This window comes from Taeniopygia guttata, chromosome 15, assembly GCF_048771995.1.
Source record: "Taeniopygia guttata chromosome 15, bTaeGut7.mat, whole genome shotgun sequence".
Taxonomy (NCBI): Eukaryota; Metazoa; Chordata; class Aves; order Passeriformes; family Estrildidae; genus Taeniopygia; species Taeniopygia guttata.
Window position 1 is genome coordinate 2,061,910 of NC_133040.1, and position 24,819 is coordinate 2,086,728.

At 51.6% G+C, this 24,819-nt stretch overlaps 2 protein-coding genes across 3 annotated transcripts in view; one reads left to right on the forward strand and one right to left on the reverse strand.

Annotated features, from left to right (window-relative positions):
* Window positions 1-9,725, reverse strand: part of FBXW8 (F-box and WD repeat domain containing 8) — a 58,273-nt gene extending 48,548 nt beyond the window's left edge. Inside the window, exons 1-3 of the mRNA XM_030285899.4 lie at window positions 9,379-9,725; window positions 6,513-6,617; window positions 169-333 (exon numbers count right to left, since the gene is read on the reverse strand). Coding sequence (XP_030141759.4) covers window positions 169-333; window positions 6,513-6,617; window positions 9,379-9,666 — 558 coding nt within the window. The 5' untranslated portion in view covers window positions 9,667-9,725. The remainder of the gene's footprint in view (window positions 1-168; window positions 334-6,512; window positions 6,618-9,378) is intronic.
* Window positions 9,726-13,805: 4,080 nt separating this feature from the next.
* HRK (harakiri, BCL2 interacting protein) lies at window positions 13,806-22,078 on the forward strand. 2 transcript variants are annotated; one of them, XM_072936151.1, is made up of 2 exons: window positions 13,806-14,174; window positions 21,403-22,078. In XM_072936151.1, exon 1 carries the CDS (start codon window positions 13,873-13,875, stop codon window positions 14,125-14,127), a length of 255 nt encoding a protein of 84 aa, XP_072792252.1. In that variant the 5' UTR covers window positions 13,806-13,872; the 3' UTR covers window positions 14,128-14,174; window positions 21,403-22,078. The 2 variants fall into 2 exon arrangements, with proteins under 2 accessions (XP_072792252.1, XP_072792251.1); XM_072936150.1 differs by having other exon boundaries at window positions 13,815-14,174; window positions 21,351-22,078.
* The last annotated feature ends 2,741 nt before the right edge of the window (window positions 22,079-24,819 follow it).

The following is a 24,819-nucleotide window of genomic DNA, read 5'->3' on the forward strand; positions in this document are numbered from 1 at the left end:
CCAAACTCCCAGCTTTGCTGCTGAGAGAAGACACATCTATCCCAACTCCCACCACAGCAGCTTTCAGCTGGGAAAGAGGAGCTGCAGAACACAACACCAGCTCTCCTCTCCCACTTGTCAAACCATGTTCCCGTTTTTCCCCATTTCTCTAAGGAAATTCCCTGTCACCTTCCAGTTGGTTTTCAGCATGTGCTCTCTGGCTCTGCAGTTTTTGAGGGCAAGCTTCCAGCAGGAATGGTCAGAGATGCTCATGTCCAACAGGTATCCCTCCTCCTGGCACAGCCGGTACCACAGCACTTCGTCTTCTGCCAGGATTTTCCACGTCCTGCTGACCTAGGAATCAATGTTTATATATGGATCTCTCATAAATGGATAAGGAAAAAATATATTTAATATAATCTACTAAATAGTATTTTATATTATAGAAATATTAGAAATTATAGAAATACAAAGATATAAATTAATACAGGTCTGTACTAAGATGAAAGTCTTACTTAAACAAATATCTTTGTTCAATCTTTATATACCTGAGTGTATAAAACCCCCAGACTTTTAAGAAAAGGCTTGCTTTCTGTGGTTTCTTCAGGAAATAACTGAGTTTATACTCTACTAAAATTCCACATAACGTGAACAGCAGTTTAGTGGCCACACTGTCAACCTGAAGTATCAGTGATCGGAAAATTTTGACAGGAAAAACAGCAAGAAAACAATTAAGAGAGAATTGTGAGCTTAGAGCAAAAATATGAATACATTTTCATATTTGTAGCTAAGAAACCCTCTCAGATCACAGCACCATATCTCTGAAGTCCCACTGACAATGCCTGATTAGGGGTATGACATTAGTGATTTATAACCTATTGTATTACAGTATGCATAAATAGGAATGAATTATTAAGTTTTTCAAGCAGCCTCAAGTTGCTGCCCATTCCACAGAGAACAGCTTCATCACAATCAATTGTGGGCTCAGAATGAAAGATTCAAGAGGTAAGAGCCAACTTAAGTAGCTTTTTTTTCCCCTCAGTAATTCTTAATTTAAAAAAACAGACGTAACCAATGAAAGCCACGACTGGTGAAAGCAGCAATCAATTGTGCTCTGGTTCTAAAAAGATTAAAAGAACCTTCTGAGACTGACATCATTTTTAGTAAGTTACAATTAAGCATCTAATGTTCATTTCAGTCCCCAGATTATGCCAAGAATCCAAGCCTACCATGGACACAAACTCTCCCAGGACTATCTCTTTATATTTATTTGCCATTTTTTTCCATAGTCACACACACAAAAAATGTTTAATATGATGAAAGAAGGGGTAATCTGAGTAACCTGCAAGTGTTTTTAAGGTTTGAGACCTACAAAGAAAAGCAGTGCTCAAATAGGAATACCCTAATGCAGCAAACTGAACATTCTGAATCACACAGAAACCTCAGTGCAAACTGGCAGAGGGAGACAATCCCCTTCCATCCTCTGACAAAGGAAACAACAGGGCAGGAATAATGCCCTGAAATGACAGAACCAGCACTGAGGCTTCTCCAGCAACACACAGCACACTGGAATCAAAGTGCTCAGTGCTCCTGTCCCTAGAGGGACACACTCAGCAACTTCAAAAGCACCAAAGAGAGGCAATCCCAAATCCAAACCATTGGAAATTTGCTCTCAATTTGATTTTAAAGTAGGATAAATATCAGTGTTATTGCTCCAAGAATACAAAAAAAAAACCCCAAAGCAGCTTTCTGCTGACACACCAAAAGAGCAGCTGTGGTGCAGGAGTGGAGCTCCCCAGGCAGAACCTCTGCCCCCTCCCCAAACAGCAGCACATTTTCCTGACAGGGACAGGCTGAGCACACACACAGGGAAGCACAGCCAAACCAGGCCAGCTTTTGCCTTGCTTTCCAAAAGAAAAATCAAAAATAAACACACACCTTTCACTCTGCCAAAACAGACAATATTGCACAGACCTTTCAAGTTTCGAGGTCTTAAAGGCATTTTACAAAGACAGTAAAACAAAAAAAAAGGGGGGGGAGCTACATAAAATTTCAACTGCCTTTTCAACTTTCAGGGGGAATAAAGATCCTATCCTATCCTGATTTTTTTTTCAATCAAATTACAGCAAACCCTGCTGCTTTACAAGCCTGAATTTCCAAAGGGTCCCTAACCCAGCCTTTTCTTACAGCCCCAAACTCGCATGCCAATCCCTTGTAAAACCCCACTGAGCGAGGCTCAGCTGCACGAAATCACTAATAAAGAGTCTCAAGCATTTCACTTTACAGCACCACTGTGAGCTGCAGCATTAAAACCAGCCATTGGCTTCAAGTCAGCTTTATTAGATCTGCTTGACTTGGAGTTTCAGGTGAGGCCCCAAAAGCCAGGGCATTGTGGCTTTATTTACCTGCACCCCAATGCTGGGTGCTGAAGAGGAGCTGAGATGTGCAAAGCTCTTGTTAAAACTGTTTCCAAATCTAAACTGCACAGAAACTCCAGCAAGGATCAATGACAACATCTTACAGACTTGTTTATAGATTTGGAGTGCTGAATTTAATTTTGTCTTTAGTGTTCCTATTATCTTTTTACAACTGTTCTCAGCAAAGAAAGTTTGGGTTCCCCTGAGCTCCACAGAGGGACAGTTTTATATTTTATAGTTCAGCAAGTAATAATGTTCTGAAGGACTTCAAAGGCTTTTGCTGACATAGGCTTTGCTATTTGGTTTTGCCTCTGGGGGATATTTTTCCCCCTAAAAAAACCCCACCTCTTCCATCAAATCCAAAATTTCTTCTAATCCCATCTAAATCAACTGGCTCAAATCCTAATGAAGGTTTATTCATCCCTCTGCATCTGATAATGGGTTTTATTTCACTAGGTTTATTTTCTTCCCCAGACACACAAAGGCAGAGTCAAGGCTCATTTGCTGGGACCAGGGGCCTCAATTAGAACTAGCTGGACTTTGAGCTCGGTACAAAAAATAGTGCCAAGTGTTTAATCCAAAGCCATTCTGATGGAAGCTGCTCATCTTTTCTGTTCACAGCCCTGACCACAAAATGGTTTGGCCTGGGAAGGACCTTAAAGACCACCCAGTGCCACCCCTGCCACGGGCAGGAACACCTTCCATTGTCCCAGGCTGCTCCAAGCCCCCACCAACCTGGCCTAGAACACTTCCAGGGATCCAGGGGCAGCCACAGCTTCAATCTGTGCTTACAGGGAGCAATTCCTCCCCTATAGCCCATCCAGCCTGCCATTCCCTGTGTCCTGTCCCTCCATCCCTTGTCCCCAGTCCCTCTCCAGCTATTCTGGAACCCCTTCAGGCCCTGCAAGGGGCTCTGAGCTCTCCCTGGAGCCTTCTCCTCTCCAGGTGAGCACCCCCAGCTCTCCCAGCCTGGCTCCAGAGCAGAGGGGCTCCAGCCCTTGCAGCATCTCCTCCTCTGGTCTCACTCCAACAGCTGCAGATCTTCTGATGTTGGGGATCCCAGAGCTGGGGGTATCTCTGCAGGTGGGGTCTCATCTGAGTGGGGCAGAGGGGCAGAATCCCCCCCTCCTTTCCTGCAGCCCCTGCTGGGGGCTCAGCCCAGGGCAGGGATATCCTTATCCATCCATTTCTCTGCACTCTCTGGGAATCACAAAGAGGATGGATGATGGCTTTTACCCATAAACAACCTTGATGCAAAACCATGCTCAAAAAACCACATTCCATTTTCTTTTTATAAATGTATAAACATTAAAGCCTCAACAGTTTAACAATCCCAGACGCCCTGGAGGCAAGCAGCTGAAATTCTTGATTTATGCATGACAATTCATTTCTAAATTCCTAGAAACACTCTCCCTTGCCCTAGATACATACACAATTCCTATGCTGGTAAACACTTCTAAACCTTTTCTAAGATGAAAATCTAACAGGTCAAGGGAATTTCCCACTGATCTGCTCAGAAACAAAACTGCCAAAATTCAGTGCTGCTGAATTCAAACATCCCTTCATCACCAAGCTGAGCCATAAAGGCCAGGTGCCCAAGCCATGGGTAAAATTAATGTATCTACAGTATCAGCCCCAAATCACACAAGGACATTTCACTTTGTCACATCTGTGGTGTCCCAAGGCATTGATTTTCCTTTCCCTCTACATCCTGACCAGGAGGAAGGAGTGACTGATCCCAAACCTACTCACAGTCACAGGAGAGTCACTCATGGCACAGATATTTCTGCCAATGGTCTGAACTCAATCAGAAAGTCCTCACAGGGCAAAATTCTGCATTACCCAGGCCTGTTCTGTGCTACATGAAGCCCTGGATAGTTTTCTCTTTGAATTCCAAATGTGGGATATCCACAGGGACTGGTCTGGTGGATGCTACTGAATGTCACCCCCCTACTGCAGACCCAGCAGAGCTCAGGCACTGAGGACACTCATTTACAGACTTTTATATTTTCAGTGCCACACAGACAGGTTGTGGTTTACAGTACTAGCTCCAAAAATCAAAGAAAAGCTGTGGGGGAGCGAGGGAGAGAGAAATAACAAGGTGAAATTAAAGTTCTCCAGACAGTCTGTGGTGTGATTAAATCTCAGAGAGGCTCTGCAGTCAGGCTCCTTTCCTGTTAGCTGGTTACCAATTTGGCATGAAGAACTAAGCAGACAGGTTTTCTCCAAAGGCACTCACATGGATCATGATGCCAATTCCACCAACTGGCCCAATCTCACTGAAATCCCAAGGCACCTTAATAAAAAAAAAACCTTTCTAGGATAACACCATAAAGCAGCAGGGTTTTCCATGGAACAGAAGAGGGCTCCCCCCCTTCAAAAACAAAACCACCAAGAGAAAAATGAAAATGCTATTTATTTTTATGACTCTGCTTTTTATTTGAACACTTAAAAAGAAGCCAGCTCTGCACTGCATATTCATCTGATTGGGAAAGCCCTGTGAAACACTGGGCACTTGCTCAGCTACCTGTCAGCTGCCACAAAGGAACAGTGACTTGGGAAGAGGAGAATGAGAAATGTGGAAAATTGTCTGTGTTAAAACACATCTCAAGAGAACGGGTTCAAGCTAAAAAGCAAAGTGAAGGAGAGAGAAATCCAGTGCAGCCCTAAGCACAGGGAAAAGGAGCAGCCTTACAGCAGCCAATCTTTTTACTACGCCATGAGGTAAAGCGATCATGCCTAAGGAGGGGGGAAAAGAGAGTGAAAGAATAACCTTAAACTAATCCACTTCAAAAATGCAACCCTGTTCCATGTCATGGGCTGTGGCCTTTACTGATGGCATATCTCTACCCAAGGGACAGAAACTTGAGCATATCTGAAAGCTTCCCTGTCCTGGACAGCACCAAAAAACAATCCTAGAGAATTTTCCCCTCTGCAAGAGCAGCCCTGCACGAGGAATTAATTTTCTTTAAATAGTCCCTGTTCCTAAAAGGCATTAGCAAGTCAAAAATTTAAGCAACAACCACTTGTAGCCATTTAACACTACAACACACACTGAACATTAAAAGCCCAATTTCCTTTCAAAGCTGGGCCATTTGCAGAATGTTAGAGTTTAGTTTACCATCCTCAACAGACCCTGTCTGTCACTTCTCAGTTTTCACACATTAACATTCTTCTCTTCCACTCAAACCATGCCCTAGACTGTCTGTAACACAAAGAATGGTTTTGGTTGGATTTTTGTGAGGTTGCAAGATGTGCTCTGTATGTAAGAGTTAATGACCACCAGCCTGGAACCCTAAACAGTGGCCACAGGAGAAACTGGAATTGTATCTACAATTGTATCTACTTGATTTCACAGGGTAATCAACACTTGCCAATTAAGTTTGCTTTGAAGACTCATTCAGAGAAGAGGTTCATCATTCAGTGGGTGAAGAAAGAAAATAAAGAAGCCCAATACTGGGGGCTGAATAAGTGAGTAGAATGAGGTGAGAGTGAGTGTTTCAGTAAAGTTCTGGAAGAGACAGGCAGTTTATAATTACATGTAAATTAAGGACCACGCCTGAGTACAGACTGCTGAGAGCATTATCTGAAAATATCAGAAAAGAAAAATATAAATCCCTTGCAGAGTAGGGGGAAGAAATTAGGGTCATTTAAGAATTTAGCCTCACATGGAAATACTACAGACAAAAAGTTACTACTGCAATGTCTGTGGTTCAATCCCATGCTGGAAATTAAGAGAAGCAGCTCTTGCCATGCCCTTACCACTGCCAAGTGCTGAGTCCTAAATACTGCAAGACACTGACCTGAATCAAAAATGCTTCAGAACACTCACTCAAATCAAAATATCTTTGCACTATTTATTTTCAGTTTTAAGGCTTCACTGCTGCCCAAGCCACAGATGTTTTATTTAACTCTGCTCAAGTGCAGCTGTAAATCCAGCTCATATACCATTCCATTTTCAATATCCAGCTTTGGAACTGTCTCCTGTGAGTGAAAGCACAACCAGCTGAGTTCCTTGGGCTACCACCCCACTTGCCTACGTGGAGGTGCCTGGTTTTTCACCATTTCTGCCAGTTTTAAGTGCTATCAGAGCAGCAAACTGCCAGCAGCACTCACCTGAGCACACCTTCCCAGCTCAGCCTTGCCCAGGTACTGGAATATCTTCAGTGCCAGCTCGTAAGGCAGCTGCACGTCGAAAAAAGGAACCTCATTGATTTCATTCTGGAAAGGAAAAAGAAGAAAATAATTGGTGAGGCTGGTTTAACACACAGTTTGACAGCAGGAGAAGTTACCATGTATGGAGAAGGAATGGTGTGTCCTCAGGTCCATCACAGCTCCAGGAAAACATCAGTTTTTCTGCCCCTCCCTTTTTTCATAGCCCTTTAAGGGGCAGAGAAAGGCAAGACACAAGTTCTAGTAAAATAGTTTGGCTAAAGTGCCAAAAACGCCCAATAAATGATCACTTTGAAGATATATGCCCATTATTAATTTCACCTGCAAGATTTCAATCCCATATGATGGGAAAATGAACAAATATTTTAAATAAAACTGAATGGAGATGATGTTGGTTTCTTTCATTACTAACATAAAAATGTTTTTTTTTTAATATGAACTGTTCCTCCTTTAACTAACTGAACATCTCAAACAAAAATTTGAAGCTAAATCCATCCATTTAAGCTAACAGCTAAATGCAATACATAGATTTTTTTTTTCCAGATGTATTTTGTTTGGTTTAATTACATAACTATTACATCTTCTTTCTGCAGTTATCACAACAAGATTTATCTTCGCTCTTATCCTGTCTGGATATTCAAAATTTTTATATTCTGTAATAGAGAAAGAGCTAAATCAGCTGATTCTGACCATTTCTATGTTACCAGTTTTGCTCTCCAGTATTTCCTCTGGTTTCTGCTCCCCCTCCAGGTGTTCCTGATCATTGTCCATCAATCCTCACATACAAAATCAGCTGCTCAGTTAAAACCCATCTCCACTGTTTGCCTTCAGAAGCTCAGCATCATCTCTTGTCTCTCGGCACTTCCTTAACCCTGGTATCTTTGTTTCTTTGTAGGTCTCTCCTATAGCTTCTCATGCAAATCTGGAACATTTGCAGTACTAAAATAGAATAGAAGGGATATTCTGGGTTTATTTAAAGCAGTTACTCAGGGAAATCCCAATATAATGTGGTGGTGTGGTTTTTAAACCAAAATATATTCTACACCAGGCAAGTGTTTAGACAACACAAACATGGGCAATGCTCCCCATCAGGTCTTTTAGCAACAAAATATCACTGCACACACACTGGAACCTTCCACTTGTTCTAAAGTTACTTAAAGCAGGAGCTGCAGCCAGACCTGCTGCTGCCCTCGCCCCTCATCCCCAATTTCCCTGCACAAGCAGCTCCTTTTCCCTGCCCCGTGCCGGGGCCGCCGGCTCCGCTCCCCGCCGCGGATCCGCAGGATCTGTTTTGCTTTCGTGTGCTGTAAATCCCACCCGTCTCCAGCGGGGACACCCAAGGAAAACACAACGGGAAGCTCTCGGCGGCCACATGCCGGCAGGCTCCGAGCTGGCCAGATGTGATCCCGCTCGGCTCCAGCAGCCGCGGATGCGCTCCGGAGCCACAGGCTGCCCAAACAAATCACAGGAGCCACTGGGCAAGGATTGTTAGCTCCAGGCTTATGAGCTCAGGCACGGCAGCACCGCGGATGTGCTGCTTCCAAACCGGGCTTGACTCGTGTCCAAGCAGCAGATCCTGGGCTGGCTGGATGCCCACAGAGGGCTCACTGCAAGGACTGAGGGCTCAGGCACAGCGGTGCTGACACAAGGCTCAACACCAACGGTGCTCTCGAGGAAAGGAGGGGAAAAGAGCAAAAAAAACACCTACACAGGCTTTTTATAAACTGAGCTGCTTCAAATAAGCCCAGAAGTGCCTTTTTTTTTGCTTTGGTGCTGCAAAGGGTCCAAGTTTAAATGAAGAGTAGCTGTAGAAGAGATCTACAAAGAAGCAAAGGAATGGGGTTAGGAAAGTGCCAGCAGGGAGGGGATGATCCCGATTTGAGCACAAACTCATACTGATGCCGTTCCAATGCAATCCTAACATTAGGGGCAGAGCCAGGTCTTCCCACACCCCAAAAGTTCCTGCAGTTTGTCCTCAGCACAAGGAAGCAGGGATGTTAAATCAGCACCAGTCTGTCTAAAAGTCTACTGGAATGAGTCCAAAACTCAAATACAACCAGCCCCTCTGAGACAGATTCGGGCTCCTGTGTGCTAATGGAGCACTAATTCTGTAAAATGGATTAATTTGTGCCTTGCAGACAGAAATTTAATCTGTTCCTTTTAATTTTTTTAAGCAAAGAGTAATTAGTCATAGTGAGGTTAGTGAGAAACAAGAAAATGGGTTTCCCCCCTAGTTTTCCTATACTGTAAATAACATCTCTATGGCATTTAGAGGATTTACCAAAATAACTTTTATGTGGTTCAGAACTGTATTTAAGACTATTTCCAAATTAATTCCTTTATTTAAAGAATTAAAGCTTGTTTTCTTACTACGCTGCTGTGTCATAAGGCAGGATATCCTTAATCACTGCACCTGCCTGAGTAAACAACAAAAACCTTAAGAGGAAAGAAGATATTATTTCATAGAGTCACAGCATATCTCGAGTTGGAAGGGACCCTCGAGGATCACCGAGCCCAACTCCCGACCCTGCACAGGACACCCCAACAATCCCACCCTGTGCCATTACACAGGACAAGCAGATTCGGAAGGGTTAAAACTTTGTAAAAGGACCTATATTCAGAAGCTGAGGTTATAAGCAAGCACACACGAACACAAATCCAACGTCCCCTTCGCTCGCCGCCCCTCAGCCGAGCCCCTCTCCGTGCCCCGGTACCGGCCCCGCCGCGACCCCGCGCCCGCCCTGCCCGCCGGGGGCCCGGCCTGTCCCCGGCACAGCCCCAGGGCCGCCCCCGGCCCCTGCAGCCCTACCAGGTCTCGGATCAGCTGCCCCAGCAGATCGTCCCCATCTCCGGCTCCGTCCCCCGCGGGCTCCGCGGCGGGCCGGGCGGGCGGCGGGCTGCGGCGGGCCGGGGCGCCGCCGGCCAGCAGCCTGCGGGCCAGCGCCAGGTACCCGGGCTCGGCCGGGGCCTCCCGCGGGGCGTCTCCCGGCCTCTCCGGCGGCTCCTGAGGGGGCTCCTCCCGCCGCCGCCGCTTCGCGCCCCCGGCCCGCTCCTCCTGCCGCCGGGGCCGCTCCCGCTCCGCCGGCACCGCGGCCATGGCGGCGGGGCCGGCCCGGCGCGGCACGGAAACCGCGCCCCGCGCCCGCGCGTTCCGCCGCCACAAGGTTCCGCCGCCGCCGGGACCGGGGCCGGTGCCCGGGAACGAAGCCGGTGTTCGGGCCGGGGCCGTCGTTTTGTGGTCCCCACACGAGGGCGGCGATGGCGGCCTCAGGGCCCGGCCTGGCTCTGGAGAGCAGCGGGCGGCTGAGCGAGGCTGCGGCGGCGGCGGGGTCGGTCTGGGCTCCGGGTCCTGCTGGGAGTCCTCAGCCCCCTCACAGCCATGGCTGGAACAGGGCAGAGCCCCGCTGGGAGCCCTTAGCCCCCTCACAGCCATGGCAGGGACAGGCCAGGGTCTCACTGGGAGCCCTCAGCCCCCTCACAGCCATGGCAGGGACAGGGCAGAGCCCTCAGCCCCCTCACAGCCATGGCAGGGTCTCACTGGGAGCCCTCAGCCCCCTCACAGCCATGGCTGTAACAGGGTAGAGTCTCACTGGGAGCCCTCAGCCCCTCACAGCCATGGCCGGGACAGGGCAGGGTCTCACTGGGAGCCCTCAGCCCCCTCACAGCGATGGCCGGGACAGGGCAGGGTCTCACTGGGAGCCCTCAGCCCCCTCACAGCCATGGCCGGGACAGGGCAGGGTCTCACTGGGAGCCCTCAGCCCCCTCACAGCCATGGCAGGGACAGGGCAGGGTCTCACTGGGAGCCCTCAGCCCCCTCACAGCCATGGCAGGGACAGGGCAGAGCCCTCAGCCCCCTCACAGCCATGGCCGGGACAGGGCAGAGTATCACTGGGAGCCCTCAGCCCCCTCACAGCCATGGCCGGGACAGGGCAGAGCCCTCAGCCCCCTCACAGCCATGGCCGGGACAGGGCAGAGCCCTCAGCCCCCTCACAGCCATGGCCGGGACAGGGCAGGGTCTCACTGGGAGCCCTCAGCCCCCTCACAGCCATGGCCGGGACAGGGCAGAGCCCCGCTGGGAGCCCTCAGCCCCCTCACAGCCATGGCAGGGACAGGGCAGGGTCTCACTGGGAGCCCTCAGCCCCCTCACAGCCATGGCAGGGACAGGGCAGAGCCCTCAGCCCCCTCACAGCCATGGCCGGGACAGGGCAGAGCCCTCAGCCCCCTCACAGCCATGGCAGGGACAGGGCAGAGCCCCGCTGGGCGCCCTCAGCCCCCTCACAGCCATGGCCGGGACAGGGCAGGGTCCCGTTGGGTGCCCTCAGCCCCCTCACAGCCATGGCCGCTCCCATGGGAGAAGCTGCTAAGGCAGGAGGGTTGTTGCCCATGGAATTGGCCGCTCTGAGTGACCAATGTACCCTCTCTGAGGCCATTTTTCCCTTTCTCTTGGCCATGTTTGAAGCTGAGTGGGAGGGCAGGGCTGGCACCCCCGGGCAGGTTCCCCCCACTGCTGCTGTGCCCACCACACCTGCTGGAAGGTGTTATGCTGCTTGAATCACACCCACCTCCTGCAGCCACCACTGCCCAAGAGCTGCCACTTCGATGGCATTTTGGGGAGGACACAAAGTTGGCTCAGCTCCTCTCCACTATCAACACACCTTGGTGCTCTGAGTTCAAATCATGCTGAACCGCAGCTGCAAAGCTTCTGTTGCTTCAGCCAGTCCAGCTGCCCAGGAAGCAGAGAGGCCATGAGTACTCAAGTCACCAGAATGATACCTGAGGAGCCCTCAAGGAACTAGAGCAGCTAAGTGATGTGTTGGTGTAAGTCAAAGAGCTGATTCTTCCGTGACTGTAAAACACGGCCCATGCTTGTGCAGCTTGTGCAGTTACCCCCACCCTGGTGTCCACCTCTGCCTTCCTCACTGGCCACTTGCTGCTTTCTCTTCTCTACAGCTGGTTGCAGTTTATAAAACCCAACTTATTGAACATGAACAGTGGTCCAAGAAGAACCCAAACTACCTCATTTAGGGGAGGAGCTCCTGTATGTAGAAACCCTGCAAAAGACAGGTGGGTGAAGGCTGGCCATGCCTTGGCTGTGTGCTGGACCCCAAACTCCCCCTGCCCTGGGCTGAGCCCCCAGTGTGGGCAGCAGGAAAGGAGGGGGGGTTCTGCTGCTCTGCCCCGCTCAGGTGAGACCCGACCTGCAGAGCTACCCCTGGCTGGGGGTCCCCAACATCAGGAAACCTGGAGCTGCTGGAGTGAGATCAGAGGGGGAGATGCTGCAAGGGCTGGAGCCCCTCTGCTCTGGAGCCAGGCTGGGAGAGCTGGGGGTGCTCACCTGGAGAGGAGAAGCTCCAGGGAGAGCTCAGAGCCCCTTGCAGGGCCTGAAGGGGCTCCAGGAGAGCTGGAGAGGGACTGGGGACAAGGGATGGAGGGACAGGACACAGGGAATGGCTTCCCAGTGCCAGAGGGCAGGGCTGGATGGGATATTGAGAATTGGGAATTGTTCCCTGTGAGGGTGGGCAGGCCCTGGCACAGGGTGCCCAGAGCAGCTGTGGCTGCCCCTGGCAGTGCCCAAAGCCAGGCTGGGTGGGGCTGGAAGCAGCTGGGATGGTGGAAGCTGTCCCTGCCCATGGCAGGGGGTGGGATGGCATGGAGTTCAATGTCCTTTCCAGCCCAAACCAGTCTGTGATTCTGTGACTTGTTTTCCCTACAAAACAATCACTTTCAGGGACTTAGAGGAGGTGTCTCCCTGGGGTGCACGTGCTGGTGAGCCCTGCCAGTGCTGGGATTGCAGACCAGGAGGTGCCCCTGCCCCAGGGTGTGGGGCTGCTCCAGGGAAGGTGGATGGGCTGGGATGATCTGCCAGGAGGTTTGCAGAAACTTCTCTGCAAAGCCGGGGTGGGGGAAACAGGGCCAATTTGGGGTGATTCCTGACCCACAGGGAGCCCCCCGTGTCCATCCCCAGGGTGCAGGGAGCCCTGCCCGGGGGTGCCAGCCCTGCTCCCATGCCCTGGCAGCCAGGGAGGTCCCACAGTCCCCAGATCAGAGCCGGGGGCTGCGCGCTCCTGCCTCGGCCACCCGAAATGTGATCCGAATCCGTAATGCTGTGGGTGATGAAATCGGCTCCAGCTCTGTGTAATCCCCTCACTGCCCCCCTGCATTTCCTTGCTGTCCCCTCCTCCAGCCCACAGTCATCTGCAGCCTCGCACTGTCCCTCTATCCCCACACCATCCCCTCTGTCCCCTCTATCCCCACACTGTCCCCATACTGTCCTCTCTATCCCCAGTGTCTCCTCTATCCTCACAGTTCCACACTGTCCCTCCATCCCCATGCTATCCCCTCTATCCTACAGTGTCCCACCTTCCTCACATTTCCCGTCTATCCCCAAACTCTCCCTCTGTCCCCACACTGTCCTCTCTGTTCCACCCTGTCCTCTCTATCCCCAAATTGTTCCTCCATCCCCATGCTGACCCCTCTGTCCCACCTTCCCCACTGTCCTCTCTGTCCCACATTGTTCCCTCCATCCCCATTCTATCCTGTCATTCCTATGCTGTCCCATCAAACTCCCACCCTGCATACCAGAATCTTGCACCACACAAGCTCTGTTCCCTCCACTCCCAGTCCCACACTGTCATTCCATCCCGTGTCCCGTGCTGTCCCCTCCATCCCAACACTGTCCATCCATCCATCCATCCCATCCATCCATCCATTCATCCATCCATCCATCCATCCATCCATCCATCCATCCATCCATCCATCCATCCATCCATCCATCCGTCCATCAGTCCATTCGTCCGTCCATCCATCCATTCATCCATCCATCCATCCATCCATCCATCCATCCATCCATCCATCCATCCATCCATCCATCCATCCATCCATCCATCCATCCATCCATCCATCCATCCATCCATCCATCCATCCATCCACCCACCCATCCATCCATTCCCATATGGTCCCACCGAACTCCCACCCATCCCTGGATACCAGAACGTCCCACCACACCAGCACTGTTCCCCCCAGCCCCCCCCATGTCCTTCTATCCCCACACCACCACCTGCATCCCTGCGCTGTCCCTCCATCCCCACGCTCCCTACCATCCCTCCGCCGGACACCGGACCGTCCCACCGCCCCACCGCTGTCCCCCTGCCCCCCACTCCCGCGCCGTCTCCTCGCTCCCCCCTCTCCGCCCGCGGCCGAGCACCGCCCCGCGGGGGATGATGTAACCCCCGGTCCCCCCCGTGTCCCGCCCGCGTCCCGCCCGCCGCACACTCGGCGGGCTCGGCGGCGAGCGGACGCAGCCATGTGCCCGTGCGCGCTGCGCGGCCCCCCCGCGCCCTGCAGCCCCTGCGGCCCCGGCCGCGCCGCCCGGCCCGAGGCCGCCGCCCGCCGGGTGGCCGCCCGCCTGCGCCGCCTGGGCGATGAGCTGGAGCAGCGGCGCAAGGCGCGGGGCCGCGGCCCCTCGGCCGCCCGCCGCCTGGCCGCCGTGGCGGGGCTGCTCTGCGCGCTCACGCCCGCGGCCGCGCTGGCCTGGCTGATCCGCAGGAGGAGCCTCTAGGGAGAGGGGCGCTGGACGGAGCGGGGAGCAGGCGGGACGCGCAACAGGTGGGCGCGGGACGGGGCGGCGGCGGGCGCGGCGCTCGGCTCGGTCCGGCCCGGCGGAGCGCGCTGTCCGCGGTACCCGCGCCTCGCCGGGCCGCGGGGCTGACCGTACCGAGCCACGGGCTGCTCGTGCTGCCGGCTCGCACCGATCGCTCTCCTTTTCCTATCCCTCTTCCTCTTCCCTCTCTCTTCCTCTCCTTAGACTGCCGGCGCCAGGTCGCACCGACCTGTCGCTCTCTCACCTCTCCCCACTGTCCCCTCCATCCTCACTTTCCCTCTGTCCTCTCCCCCTTTCCCAGGACTCCTCAAACGCCCCGTTTCCCCTTCCCCGAACTTTTCACGGCTTCCACCGCCGTGGGTCCCCTCCGCCCACTCCACCCGTGCTCTCGTGGGGCAGTTTGAGCTCCATGCACGGCAGCATGGGGGCAGCTCAGGGGGAGCCGAGCAGGTCCCGTGTTGCCCAGGCTGCCGGTCCCGAGAGCTGCAGGATGCCCCGCACATCCGTGCCTGCCAAACTTCCAGCCCTTTTTTGCGTGGAAGAACTTTCCCTGTGTCCTGTCATTCCCTGGTGGGCTTTAGACCCGCGGGTGCGGTGGGCACCCATCGCTGAGGTCGCTGGGTGGTGGAATGTCCCCGCTGGACTTTCCAGGGGGCAGCTGGGACATTGGCTCTGTGTTTTGGATAATTTGGATAATGCCCCCCCAGTGTTGGGGGTTCTCCCCGAGGGGGGTCCCAAGCCAGTGGCCAGAAAAAGCACCCAAGCCCAGTTACTGCTGGTTCTGTGTTCCAGAGCCACTGAGCAAACGAGCGGCAGGGAAACAGGACATGCCTGGTCCTGTAACCTTCGTTGTTGTCATCGTGGTGACAGCTCCGGGGCTTGTGGGGACAGCTCTGCACCCTCAGCCCTGGGAGCACTCAGGGATACTAAGCATATGTGGGATCACCTCAGGGATTTTGGATGCTCTCTAGTGTTCTTTGGGTCGTGGATTTGTCACCACAGATCTAAGGAGCACGGGCTCCTCTTTTGGGTGCTGTGAATTGCATCATAAACACCCCCCCACCCCCCCGCCCCGTGTCCGTCTGTGTTCAGGAAACAATTTCAGTCCATGTCTAACTTTCAGCGTGCACTGGTATCCCACCAGCTTGGATAGGGTAGTGTGGAGGGGAAGTCGGGTTATCAGAGAGTTTAAAAATGAGGTTTTCCAGCAGGTCTGGTTTGCACGGTGTGTGTGCACACTGTGGGGGGGCATTGTTGTCATCCGTCTGAGCCACTACTGCTGTGTCTGGTGGGAGGCTCCGCTGGTCACCTTTGGAAAGCTTTCTTTGAAACAAAAACAGAGAAGAACTGTGGGCTTTTGATGAATTGAAGCCTCAATTTCTATAAAAGCAAACACTGGATGGTGCCTCAGAGGTGGTGTCAGTGGTGTGGGACTGTGGTCAGGAGCAGAGCAAACACATCTCTCCCTCTCCATCAGTTTGTGGCAAGTTTGGTTCCTGTGTTTGGAAGCAAACCCATCCGTCTGCCTTCCTGGCCTCTCTGAGCACAAACAGAGCTGAAATCCAAGGGGGAACGGCAGCGATCTCCCTTATCTAATGTCTCAAATGTCCTTTTCTTTCTGACAAGCCAGGGAAATTCCTCCCTGCCCAGTCTGGGACTCTGTCCCAAGCAGAGAAGGTGGCAGGTGAGCAGGGCTGGCAGAGGGAGCCTGTCAGCTGGCCCTGGTGATCCGTGCACACACACAGTCCAGACTTGCTGGCAATCCCACGAGGCCAAAGCTGTTTGGAGTATTAATTTTTGGGAAGGTGTATTGGGCAGACACTATTCTTTTCCCCCCAGTCTCTTCTGCTGTTGATCCTGGAGTCCTCACTTCCATTTCTGCCCACCAGTTGCTTATAAATGGCTTTGATGAGAGGCTGTGGAAAAGCCAAGCTTATCCCGGGCACCTCCGAGGTGAATTCCATGGGCAGCACCGTCCTGTCCCTGGCTTCAAAGGCTGCCACAGACAGTGTTGAGCTGCCTCCAAATGCTCCTGGACACAAATACACATGTAAGGCTGAAAAGGAGCTCCTGGTGTGTGATGGGAAGCGGTTTCAGGGATAAAGGCTGAGATGAACAGGCTGGTGGCACTCCTGGCTGTCCCTGTGTGCAACCTGTCCCACTCCTGCCAGGCTGCTAAGGCACAAGTGACCAAGCTGCAGATGAAAATACAATGCAAGCCCAGAATAATTAACTGTGTCATCTGCACCTCAGTTCCTCAGTTATTCTGGCCATTAATAATCTTTTCATCCTGAGCAGTAATTTGCTTACACCAGTGGAGGTTTCTGACAGTCTGCAGTGTCTCAGAGCCCCAGTGACAGTGCAGCGAGCTCAGTTAGCCTTGGAGATGAGGTAAGACAGTGTTTGATTACCTCAGCAGAGTATTTCTGAACAAAACAGGCATTTTCCTGCCAATCTCAGAGAACTCTGCAGTGACAATAACATTGTCCTGCAACAAGCTGGGAAGTCCAGCCTCTTAACCACTTGTGATCTTGGGATTTCATGGGAAGGCTGGTAAGAGGAGAGTAACTTGAACAGTTAATGAGTGCCCTGCAGAGTCAGCCTTTGTCTCGTGATCTGGTGGTTGCAGAAGGAATGGAGAAAAGAGGAAAAGGCCAGTTTCAGCTTGGGTTATTCCTCGAGTTCCCCTCCTGCTTTTTCAAGAGGCAGCAGCGTTGGCTGCTGTGTGCGTACACACGGCTTCTGAGGCAGGAGGTTGGTGCTTGTTCCCTCAGCAGCACAGCTCAGGGAATAGTCCCGAGCCCCAGGGAGCCCCTGCTGCTCTCACAGCCCTGGGTGATGGCAGTGAGAGCAGGATTAGGGCCACTGCGTGTGACCAACTTGCATCTGCGGACCCATCTGGGGAGGGATGCTTTGCAACTGGTAGTTTTGTAATATGTAATCTGACATCACCTTGAAACATCCAACCAGGGCATGAAGTATAGTTGTCAGGTGCCAGTTTGGCGTACAATGTCACTTGTATTTCGCTCTGTTAGTTCAGGAGTGGCAGTGTATTAAAATCAAACCCTACTTGTCCCTGCCAGCTCCACCAGCCTGGTTCCGTGCCCACTGTGTTGCCAGGAATTCCCCCCACTGTTTGCTGCGAGGTTCATGCAGAGCCACTCTGTCCAAAGTCTCAGTGCAGTTAATTATCTGTATTAAAACCGGGTTGATAAGATTTCTGGAGGTGTCCCACTGAGCTGTGCAGGAGAGCAGAGCAAACGAAGGACCAGAGGCAGTGGAGATGCAGAGAGCTGGTTCTGCACCAGGACAAACATCCAGCCTGGTGCACCCCGTGCGTGTCCCTCACACAAAGAGGCAGGCTGTTGTTTATCCTCCTGGATCAGGAAAAAGCCAGCCCTTCCCAGTGGCAAGCATCCTGCTCAAAAAAGCCAAAGGTCCCCTGCCACCCTCACCCCAGCCTCACAGTTAAATGGAAGAAAGAAAACCTCCAACATTAATTCTCCCGACAAACAAACACCAGAGTTTGCACAAACAGCAGCCCAGGAATGGCTCATTCCAGGGGTGGACTGGGGCCAGGCAGGACAGTCTTTGTGGGAGGATTGGAGCCCAAATGTGTTTTTTTACTGTCTGGGTTCCCTGCTCTTCCTGTGCAAAGATCTCCCGGACACACCATTCTTCGCAGTTCGTCCCTAGCACTCTTGAACCCCCTCCTAATTGTTTTTCGGTGTTCCAAGTTGCCCTTCCATCTCCCGCGGAGATGCTAATGAAGTGTGAGCGTACACGGATGGGGCTGCTTGGGAATTTGACAGGGCTTTTGCCCAGCCCTTGTTCGCTCATTAAGCTGCTGCTGTGCGAGCAGGAAGCGATTGTGCCTCGTTTAGTCCCTGCCCTCAGCGATCCAAGCCCTTGGATATATTTTTCCCTTTCAATATATCAATAACTGTTATTTTCTTTATTAGCGGTGGGACGTGTGCCAAGCCAGTGGCCCCTGTAATCCATTCAAAGGGAGCAGTTCCACGCTGACACTGTAGCCGTGAGCAGAACTCCTTTTTCCAGCTGCTGCCGGAGCCGGGAGCTCAAACTCTTCTCTGGCTTCGTGCAGGTGCTGCCTAAAGGTGGCTTCTCCTCCCCTCCGTGAATAAAAATCAGTCAGAGAAGTGCTAAGAGACACAGGACCCCCTACCTGAGTCGTTTCATGCCCATCCCACTCAGCATCCATGAGTAAAGCAGCTTTTTTTGTTGTTCCTTTTTTTTTTTTTTGTAAAGCTGTGGGATAAGGCTGGGGAATTCCAGATAATTGGGAAGTGGAGCTGCCTGTGCGTGTTAAAGCACAGGGATGTGGCGAGGTTGGCTGAGGTGGTTTTGTAACCAAAGCCATTTGTTGTCTCATAACCTTATTGCTTCATTTGTGCCATGGTTGAGAGTAACTTTCTGAGCAAAATCTGTCTCTCCCTAAATGCCCAGGCACGGAGGGATGCATCACCAAAGGGAATGTCAGTCCCCATGAAACAATCTCAGAGGAAGTGAATTTTTTCCTATCGTTCCCATCCGTGTTTCCAATAGACACTGCGCTTTTCATATAGGCACTCAGCCATAATTCCTTTTATTTTATAAGGAAATGAAAATGTTGATAGTTGTGGACGGTTTCCCCCAAAGTTTCAGCCCTTTAAGAATGGCACATAAAATAATCAATTTTTCAGCAGCTCTACAGAAGGGATATGCTGGTTCTCTTTCCAACTTACTATCCACCCCAGTACAAATGGGATGTAGTTTGGCTTTGCTCAGCCTTTTTCAGACCCAAAGTACCAAATTTTGCTCTGTCTGCTGAGTGCCTATTGTGGGAAATTTGGAGTAACTCCACTGGAGTCAATTGGGTTGCCCTGGATTTACGGTGCTGTAAATGAGATCAGAATTGGCTCAAAGTATATTCCATTAATGAGTCAGATACTGGCAATGCAGCCAATATGCACCCAGAAATGGCTTTAACACAGCCTAGGATATTCAAAATTGGTTTATTGAGAGATGGGCTCAGGGCCAGAATTCTGGGGTTCTCTTCTATTCTTTCCATGAAATTCACCTTCCTGCAGAAGGCCAGCACGAGGCTGATGCAAAACTTAAGAGCCATTTAAGCCCTTAGAATGGGACTTGTGAGATGCATAAACATTGTGCTGAGCTCTTTGCCTGCCCTGGAGCAGATTTATTGCTTGGAGTTCAAGATGTTCAAGGATTTATCAACTTTTACAGGTTTTTATAGATTTTCTATACGTTAAGTGACACAGAGAGACAGTTTGTAAAATACAGTGACACCACGGATGATCTGTTGCCAGCCATGGTGGCACAGCAGGACAAAGGTTCAGAGACTGGCAGTTGGAAGTGCTGCTACAGGAGAAATAATAAATACAGATTAAATGGCTTTGCTGTGGAGGAAATCCTTTAATCAACTCCTGAATTCTTTATTTCAGTGTAGCTTGAGTAAATACCTCACCTCTTGGAGTGGAGGCAGCCACATCCTCCTGCTTTATCCAGTGCCACACTCACAGCCCCAGCTGTGCCCTGCTCTGGGGAATTCTGCCATTTGTGTGGGGAGTGAGGGATCCAAATCCCCTGCTGGTGATGTTCCCCAGGTCTGGAGAATCCCGTGGTGCTGTGTGCTTGTCCCTGAGCACAGGGAATCAGGAAGGCTGAGCAGGGGCACATTCCAAGCCCTGGGCTATCCCTGGCAGCTCTGCATTGACTCCCTGTGCCCAGCTGCTGGTTTTGTGTAGCTGTGTCTGTCCCCCTCCACACAGCAAACACCTCTCCTATTTCCCTTCTGCCAAAAAAGCCAGGCAGCTCTGCTGAAGCACTTTGGGATGCTCCAGCACTTCCAGAGGGCAGGTGGGATGTGGGAGATGGAGCATGGAGATGCAGCAGCCCTGGGATGGGGCTGGCTGACGGCCTCGATCACAGCCAGGCTGGAAATGTGCTTCATCCCAGCCTTCCTCCTCCCAGCCATTCCCACTGTTGCTTCAGACTCCTTGAAACGAGAAAGCAAGGCTGGGAATGAGGGGAGAGGCTGGAATTGCCACATCCTGTGGGCAGCTGGCAGGAACTGGGATAAAGCAGAGGAGGAACCAGAGACATTCCAGGTGGCTGGAACAGGGAAAGGTCACAGCCCCGAGGCTGCCTTTGCTCTCAGGCACAGGGTGGGATTGCTGAGCTGTCCTGGAGTCAGGAGCTGGACTGATGATCCCTGTGGGTCCATTCCCACTCGGGACACTCTGTGATTCTGCTCACAGGCCGTGGCAGCACCACAACTCCCCTGTGTCCCGGGAGGTTCAGCCCATCCCAAGGCTGCCTCCTGCTACCTTCCCGCTGGCATGAGCAGGCAGGACAGGGGAAGGCAGCTCAGCATCTGCCCCGGAGCTGCTGGCCAGCCCTGATGAGCCTGTGACCTCATGGCTCTGCAGTTGCACCGTCAGCGAGTCCCCCTCTCCCAGCGGTGAAATCACCTCATCCCGGCCCGCAGAGTTATCTCCGTGCTGGCTTTTTTCTGGGATCTCTCATTGTCACAGCCTGCCAACGAGATATCCATGGCATCTGCCCCAGCCAGGGCTGCTGTCAACAAACTGGGGGACAAACGCTGGGAAATGGGAATTTCATCGCAGATGCCCCTCGGGCACCTCTCCTGCTAATTTGCACTTAGATGGGTGCCTTTCTCTGAGCACTTTATTAATTAAGGCTCGCAGCCCACCTGTGAGGCAAAGAAGTTATTAGTGCCCTCATTTTGCAGCAGAACTGAAAGCAGTGTTTGCCCAAGGCCACAAATCTAATCAGTGGCAGAGGCAGGAATGAGTGAGTTCTTGCAGTCTCCTGTGATACTCTGTGCACCCCACTGCCTACCTGGAACAAATTGAATGACTTCCCTAAAAGTTCACATTTTTGTTAATGCGATGTAAATGAAGATGGAGCACCCAAAAGGAGCCTTGCAAGGGGGAAAGCTCCCAGAAATCTGCAGTACCCAGGGCCAAAGGCATCATCTCCTGTCTGAGCCACAAACCCTCTTCCCCATAAACTCCACTCCTCTTCTAGTCCATAAATTTAGTAGGAGGGTTCAAGCATAAATTTAAAAGAAGCTTTTATTGTACCGAATGCATCAACATAATTAACACCCAACCCCATTTTTTTTGCTTTCTTAGGCTGGAACAAACCCTGTGCCCTTGGAGAAAATTGTTTCCCCTTTTCCTCCAGGGAATCCAGAGCCTGAGCAGCAGCTGTGAGGAGTGGAGAGAAAGAAAGAAGTGGGAGATGCTGGAAGTGCTTTGGGCGACGTGAGAAGGAGGATTTGCCCGGAAGGAGCTGTTCAAGGGCCCAGCAGCAAACCAGAGACACAAAACCTGCTTATATATAGAAGAATGTAACCCCTGTGTATGCAGACGTGGACGCGTGCATGCCTTGTCGAGAGCGTAAGCGACATTCCCTGTAGATCGCTGCTGTGAGCAGCCCTGCTCCTGCAGGCCGAGCCTTGGCACTGCTGCTGGCCTGCTGGACACCACCCACTGCCCTGCTGGCCCGTTTATGCAGCAGGATGAGGAGGAATCTCTACACCCAGATTAGTAATCCTGAGAATTCCAAGCGTGCTGCAGCGCGGGCACGGCCCAGGCGTGGCGGGGAGCGGGTGCGGAGCAGCTCGGACAGCAGTTTGTGTGTGTAAATATTCATGCTCTGGCACCAGGGGAGAGCAGCTTTCCTATGACTTTAGTCTCTCTGGTGCTACATTTAATATTTGTCTGGGGCTAAACTGCCTCTCTGTGGTGCTACGGTTTCCCCAAGAGGATGTTCTGAAACGTGGGACAAGGAAAGATCTATTTTGGTTATTGATATTTATACACAAGATAGCAAAAAATAAGACTTGTTGAGAAGGTGCTATTTTTTTTTCTTTCTTTCAATCTCTGCAGAAACTAAGACAAAACAAATAATCTACCCCAGAACTTTATAAAACTCCTTTTCTTTGGAGCAGTTCTTTTTCTTTTGACAGTGTGGAGCTTGGGAAGCAGCAGGCACTGAGGTGGAAAGGACACAGGGCCCTTTCCACTGCAGTGTGCACATCAGAGTCTGCTAGAGCAGCACTTTCTGCAGCTCCAGAGCTGGGAATTCTCTTGCATGGTGATTTATTCAGTCCCACATCCCGTGAACCAGGGAAGAGATCTCTTATCCAGACTGATCACTAGAGCAGGGGATAACAGGAGAACTTGGCCTTAGAAGTCAAAGGGCTTTTTTCAGTCTCATACTGAGCACTTTTTTCCTTGCAGCCAAAACTACCTGTCAGATTTCGGGTACCTTCCACATAACAGGAACCTGTGCACAGTTATTTTGAAACATTTTTCCTACCTTCAGATATTTGCACCAGAAAATTGACCCTGCCATGGCAGGGAGGGCATTTTCAAAGGCATAAAGGAATGTTAGAACCCGATTTCTGAAGGGAATTCGGCTCCTTGTCTTTTAAAAATACTTCCCACCCCTCCCCCAGCCCAGGAAGAAGCCGAGTGGCCTCTGTGTCCAGTCAGACCCTGCATTTTCCACTGCTGCAGGAGAAATGTTTCTAAGCAATCTGAAAGCGAAATTCTCCCTTTATCAAATATTCACCGCAGTGTTTTGAGCCCCTGCACACATTTTCCTGGCTGATATTGATCCAAGTCCATTCCCAAACAGCAGCAAGGGCTCTGCTGGAAGAGCAGATTGTTCCTAGTGCAGAACCTTGCCCTGCCTTAGGTGATGTGCAGTGTTGGGAGGGGTGGTGTAGCTCCGTGTCGTTTGTCTGTCCGTGTCCCTTGGGTGGTCTCAGAGCCACAGGGGCCAGTGAAACATTTTCCTGCCATTTTTGGCCTGATGCTCAGTAATCCTCAGCATCCTGAACCCCTTCCCAGCTCAGTCTCCTACAGAAACAAGGACAAATTCTTCTAACAAAAGGAGGAGCCTCAGCTGATTCCAGCAGTGCTGCCAGTGCTGGGGAGAGCCTTAAAAATAGCAATTTCTGGAATCCCCTGGCATGTGGGAGTGAAGTTGTGCCTGTGGAATTGCACAAGTCCCACTTGAACAGGACCCATGGATGTGACACTTGGCTGTAGGGGACAGCCCCTGCAGCTCTGCCCTGCACATCCTCCCCAGCCCTGGGACAGGCCCAGAGCTGGGTCACATCCCTCAGAGGCTCTCCCACAGATTCCTCACCTTTATCAGCTCTGAATGTAACAAACCTCTCACCTGGAATAGGCATTATTCCATTTTCCCTGTGCACACAGCTGGCACTGCCCTTGGCTCTCCTGCTGCCCTGGCTGGTGGGGACTGCAGCCTTCAGGCTGCTCCCAGTCCTTCAATTCCCTTGGAACAGCACAGCCAAGGAAAAGGAAAGGAAGTTCTGTCCTCCCCACCTTGGGAGAACCCCCAAATCTGTGATCAGCCCCAGTGCAGGGATCGGCTGACCTCCCCCAGTCCCAGCCCTCCGTGGACAGGCTTGTCTGTGAAAATTCCCAAACCTCAGAGCTCCCAGGGGATTGCTGTCCTCAGGGACTCCAAACAGTCAGCAAAAAATGTTAAAAGACTTGTCCTGCCCAGCATGGAACAGCCACATCGATGGTGCTTCCCAAGTGGAAACCAGAGCAGGTGTGGTACCCCAAATCCTGCCTTGTTCCTGGTTTGCTTCACTTTTGTAGTTCCAAACTGGATGTTTCTCTTGAAGTGAGGGTGAAGTTTTGGAGTTTTGTAGCCAGAATTCCCTGTACAGAACTGGAATTCCTTATTGAGGGTACAGATTTGTCAAAGCCTTACATTTTGTGGTGTAATTGCTATCCTTGAACGCCTCCATTTTTTGACAAGGAGTGTTTTTATCCTTTCTACAAGATCTGCTTTTTCCCCTGGTTGGTGTTTGCACGGAAAGGGAAGGGTGCTGTGAACTCCCTGGAAATTCCCAGTCCCCTCCTGTGGGCAGGAAACCGGCACAGTTCCCCTCTGGCCCTTTTGTTTTCTCACAGCAGCAGCAATCCCTGGGTTGGGTCAGCTGGGAGGGCCGGGGAGGGCTCTCCCGATGGAGACACAGAGCCCTCTCGGGTTTCAGAGCTCGGTTATGAGCTCATAGTCTGCGCGGAGCAAGGCTGGGAGGGAACTCTTCATGAATTTTTCAAGCAGTTCTCTGCCAAGACAGCTCCCAGCACAACCTGGAATTCCATGTTCCAAGGTAAAAGAGCAGCCTGGTGTGGGCTGCTGCTCAGCTCCTCTGCCACCTGCTCACATTGCACCAGCAATGCTGGTTACCCCAGGGAGGGCTTGGCCCAGGAGTTCTACACTCCTTCCTCTTCCCCAGCAGGATTCTCAGCAGGTAGAAAGGATGGGATGGACCAGGGCTGCTGTCCCACAGCACCCAGGCAAACTCCAGCAAAGCACCCCAAGCAGGGAGCTGACAGTGCAGAGGGGAAATCCCATCCCCTGCTTCACAGCAGGCAGGCAGGAATTCCTTTTGAGCCAAGCCCATTGCTAAAGCAATTCCCTTAAATCCTCCTTAAACGCTTCTTGAACCAGTTTCATCTGATTTGTGAGTTTGTTTTGTTTCTGTATCACAGGAAAAGTTATAAAGGTCTCTTAAACCCTCAGCATGAGCAGAAGCAGTTCCTGCTG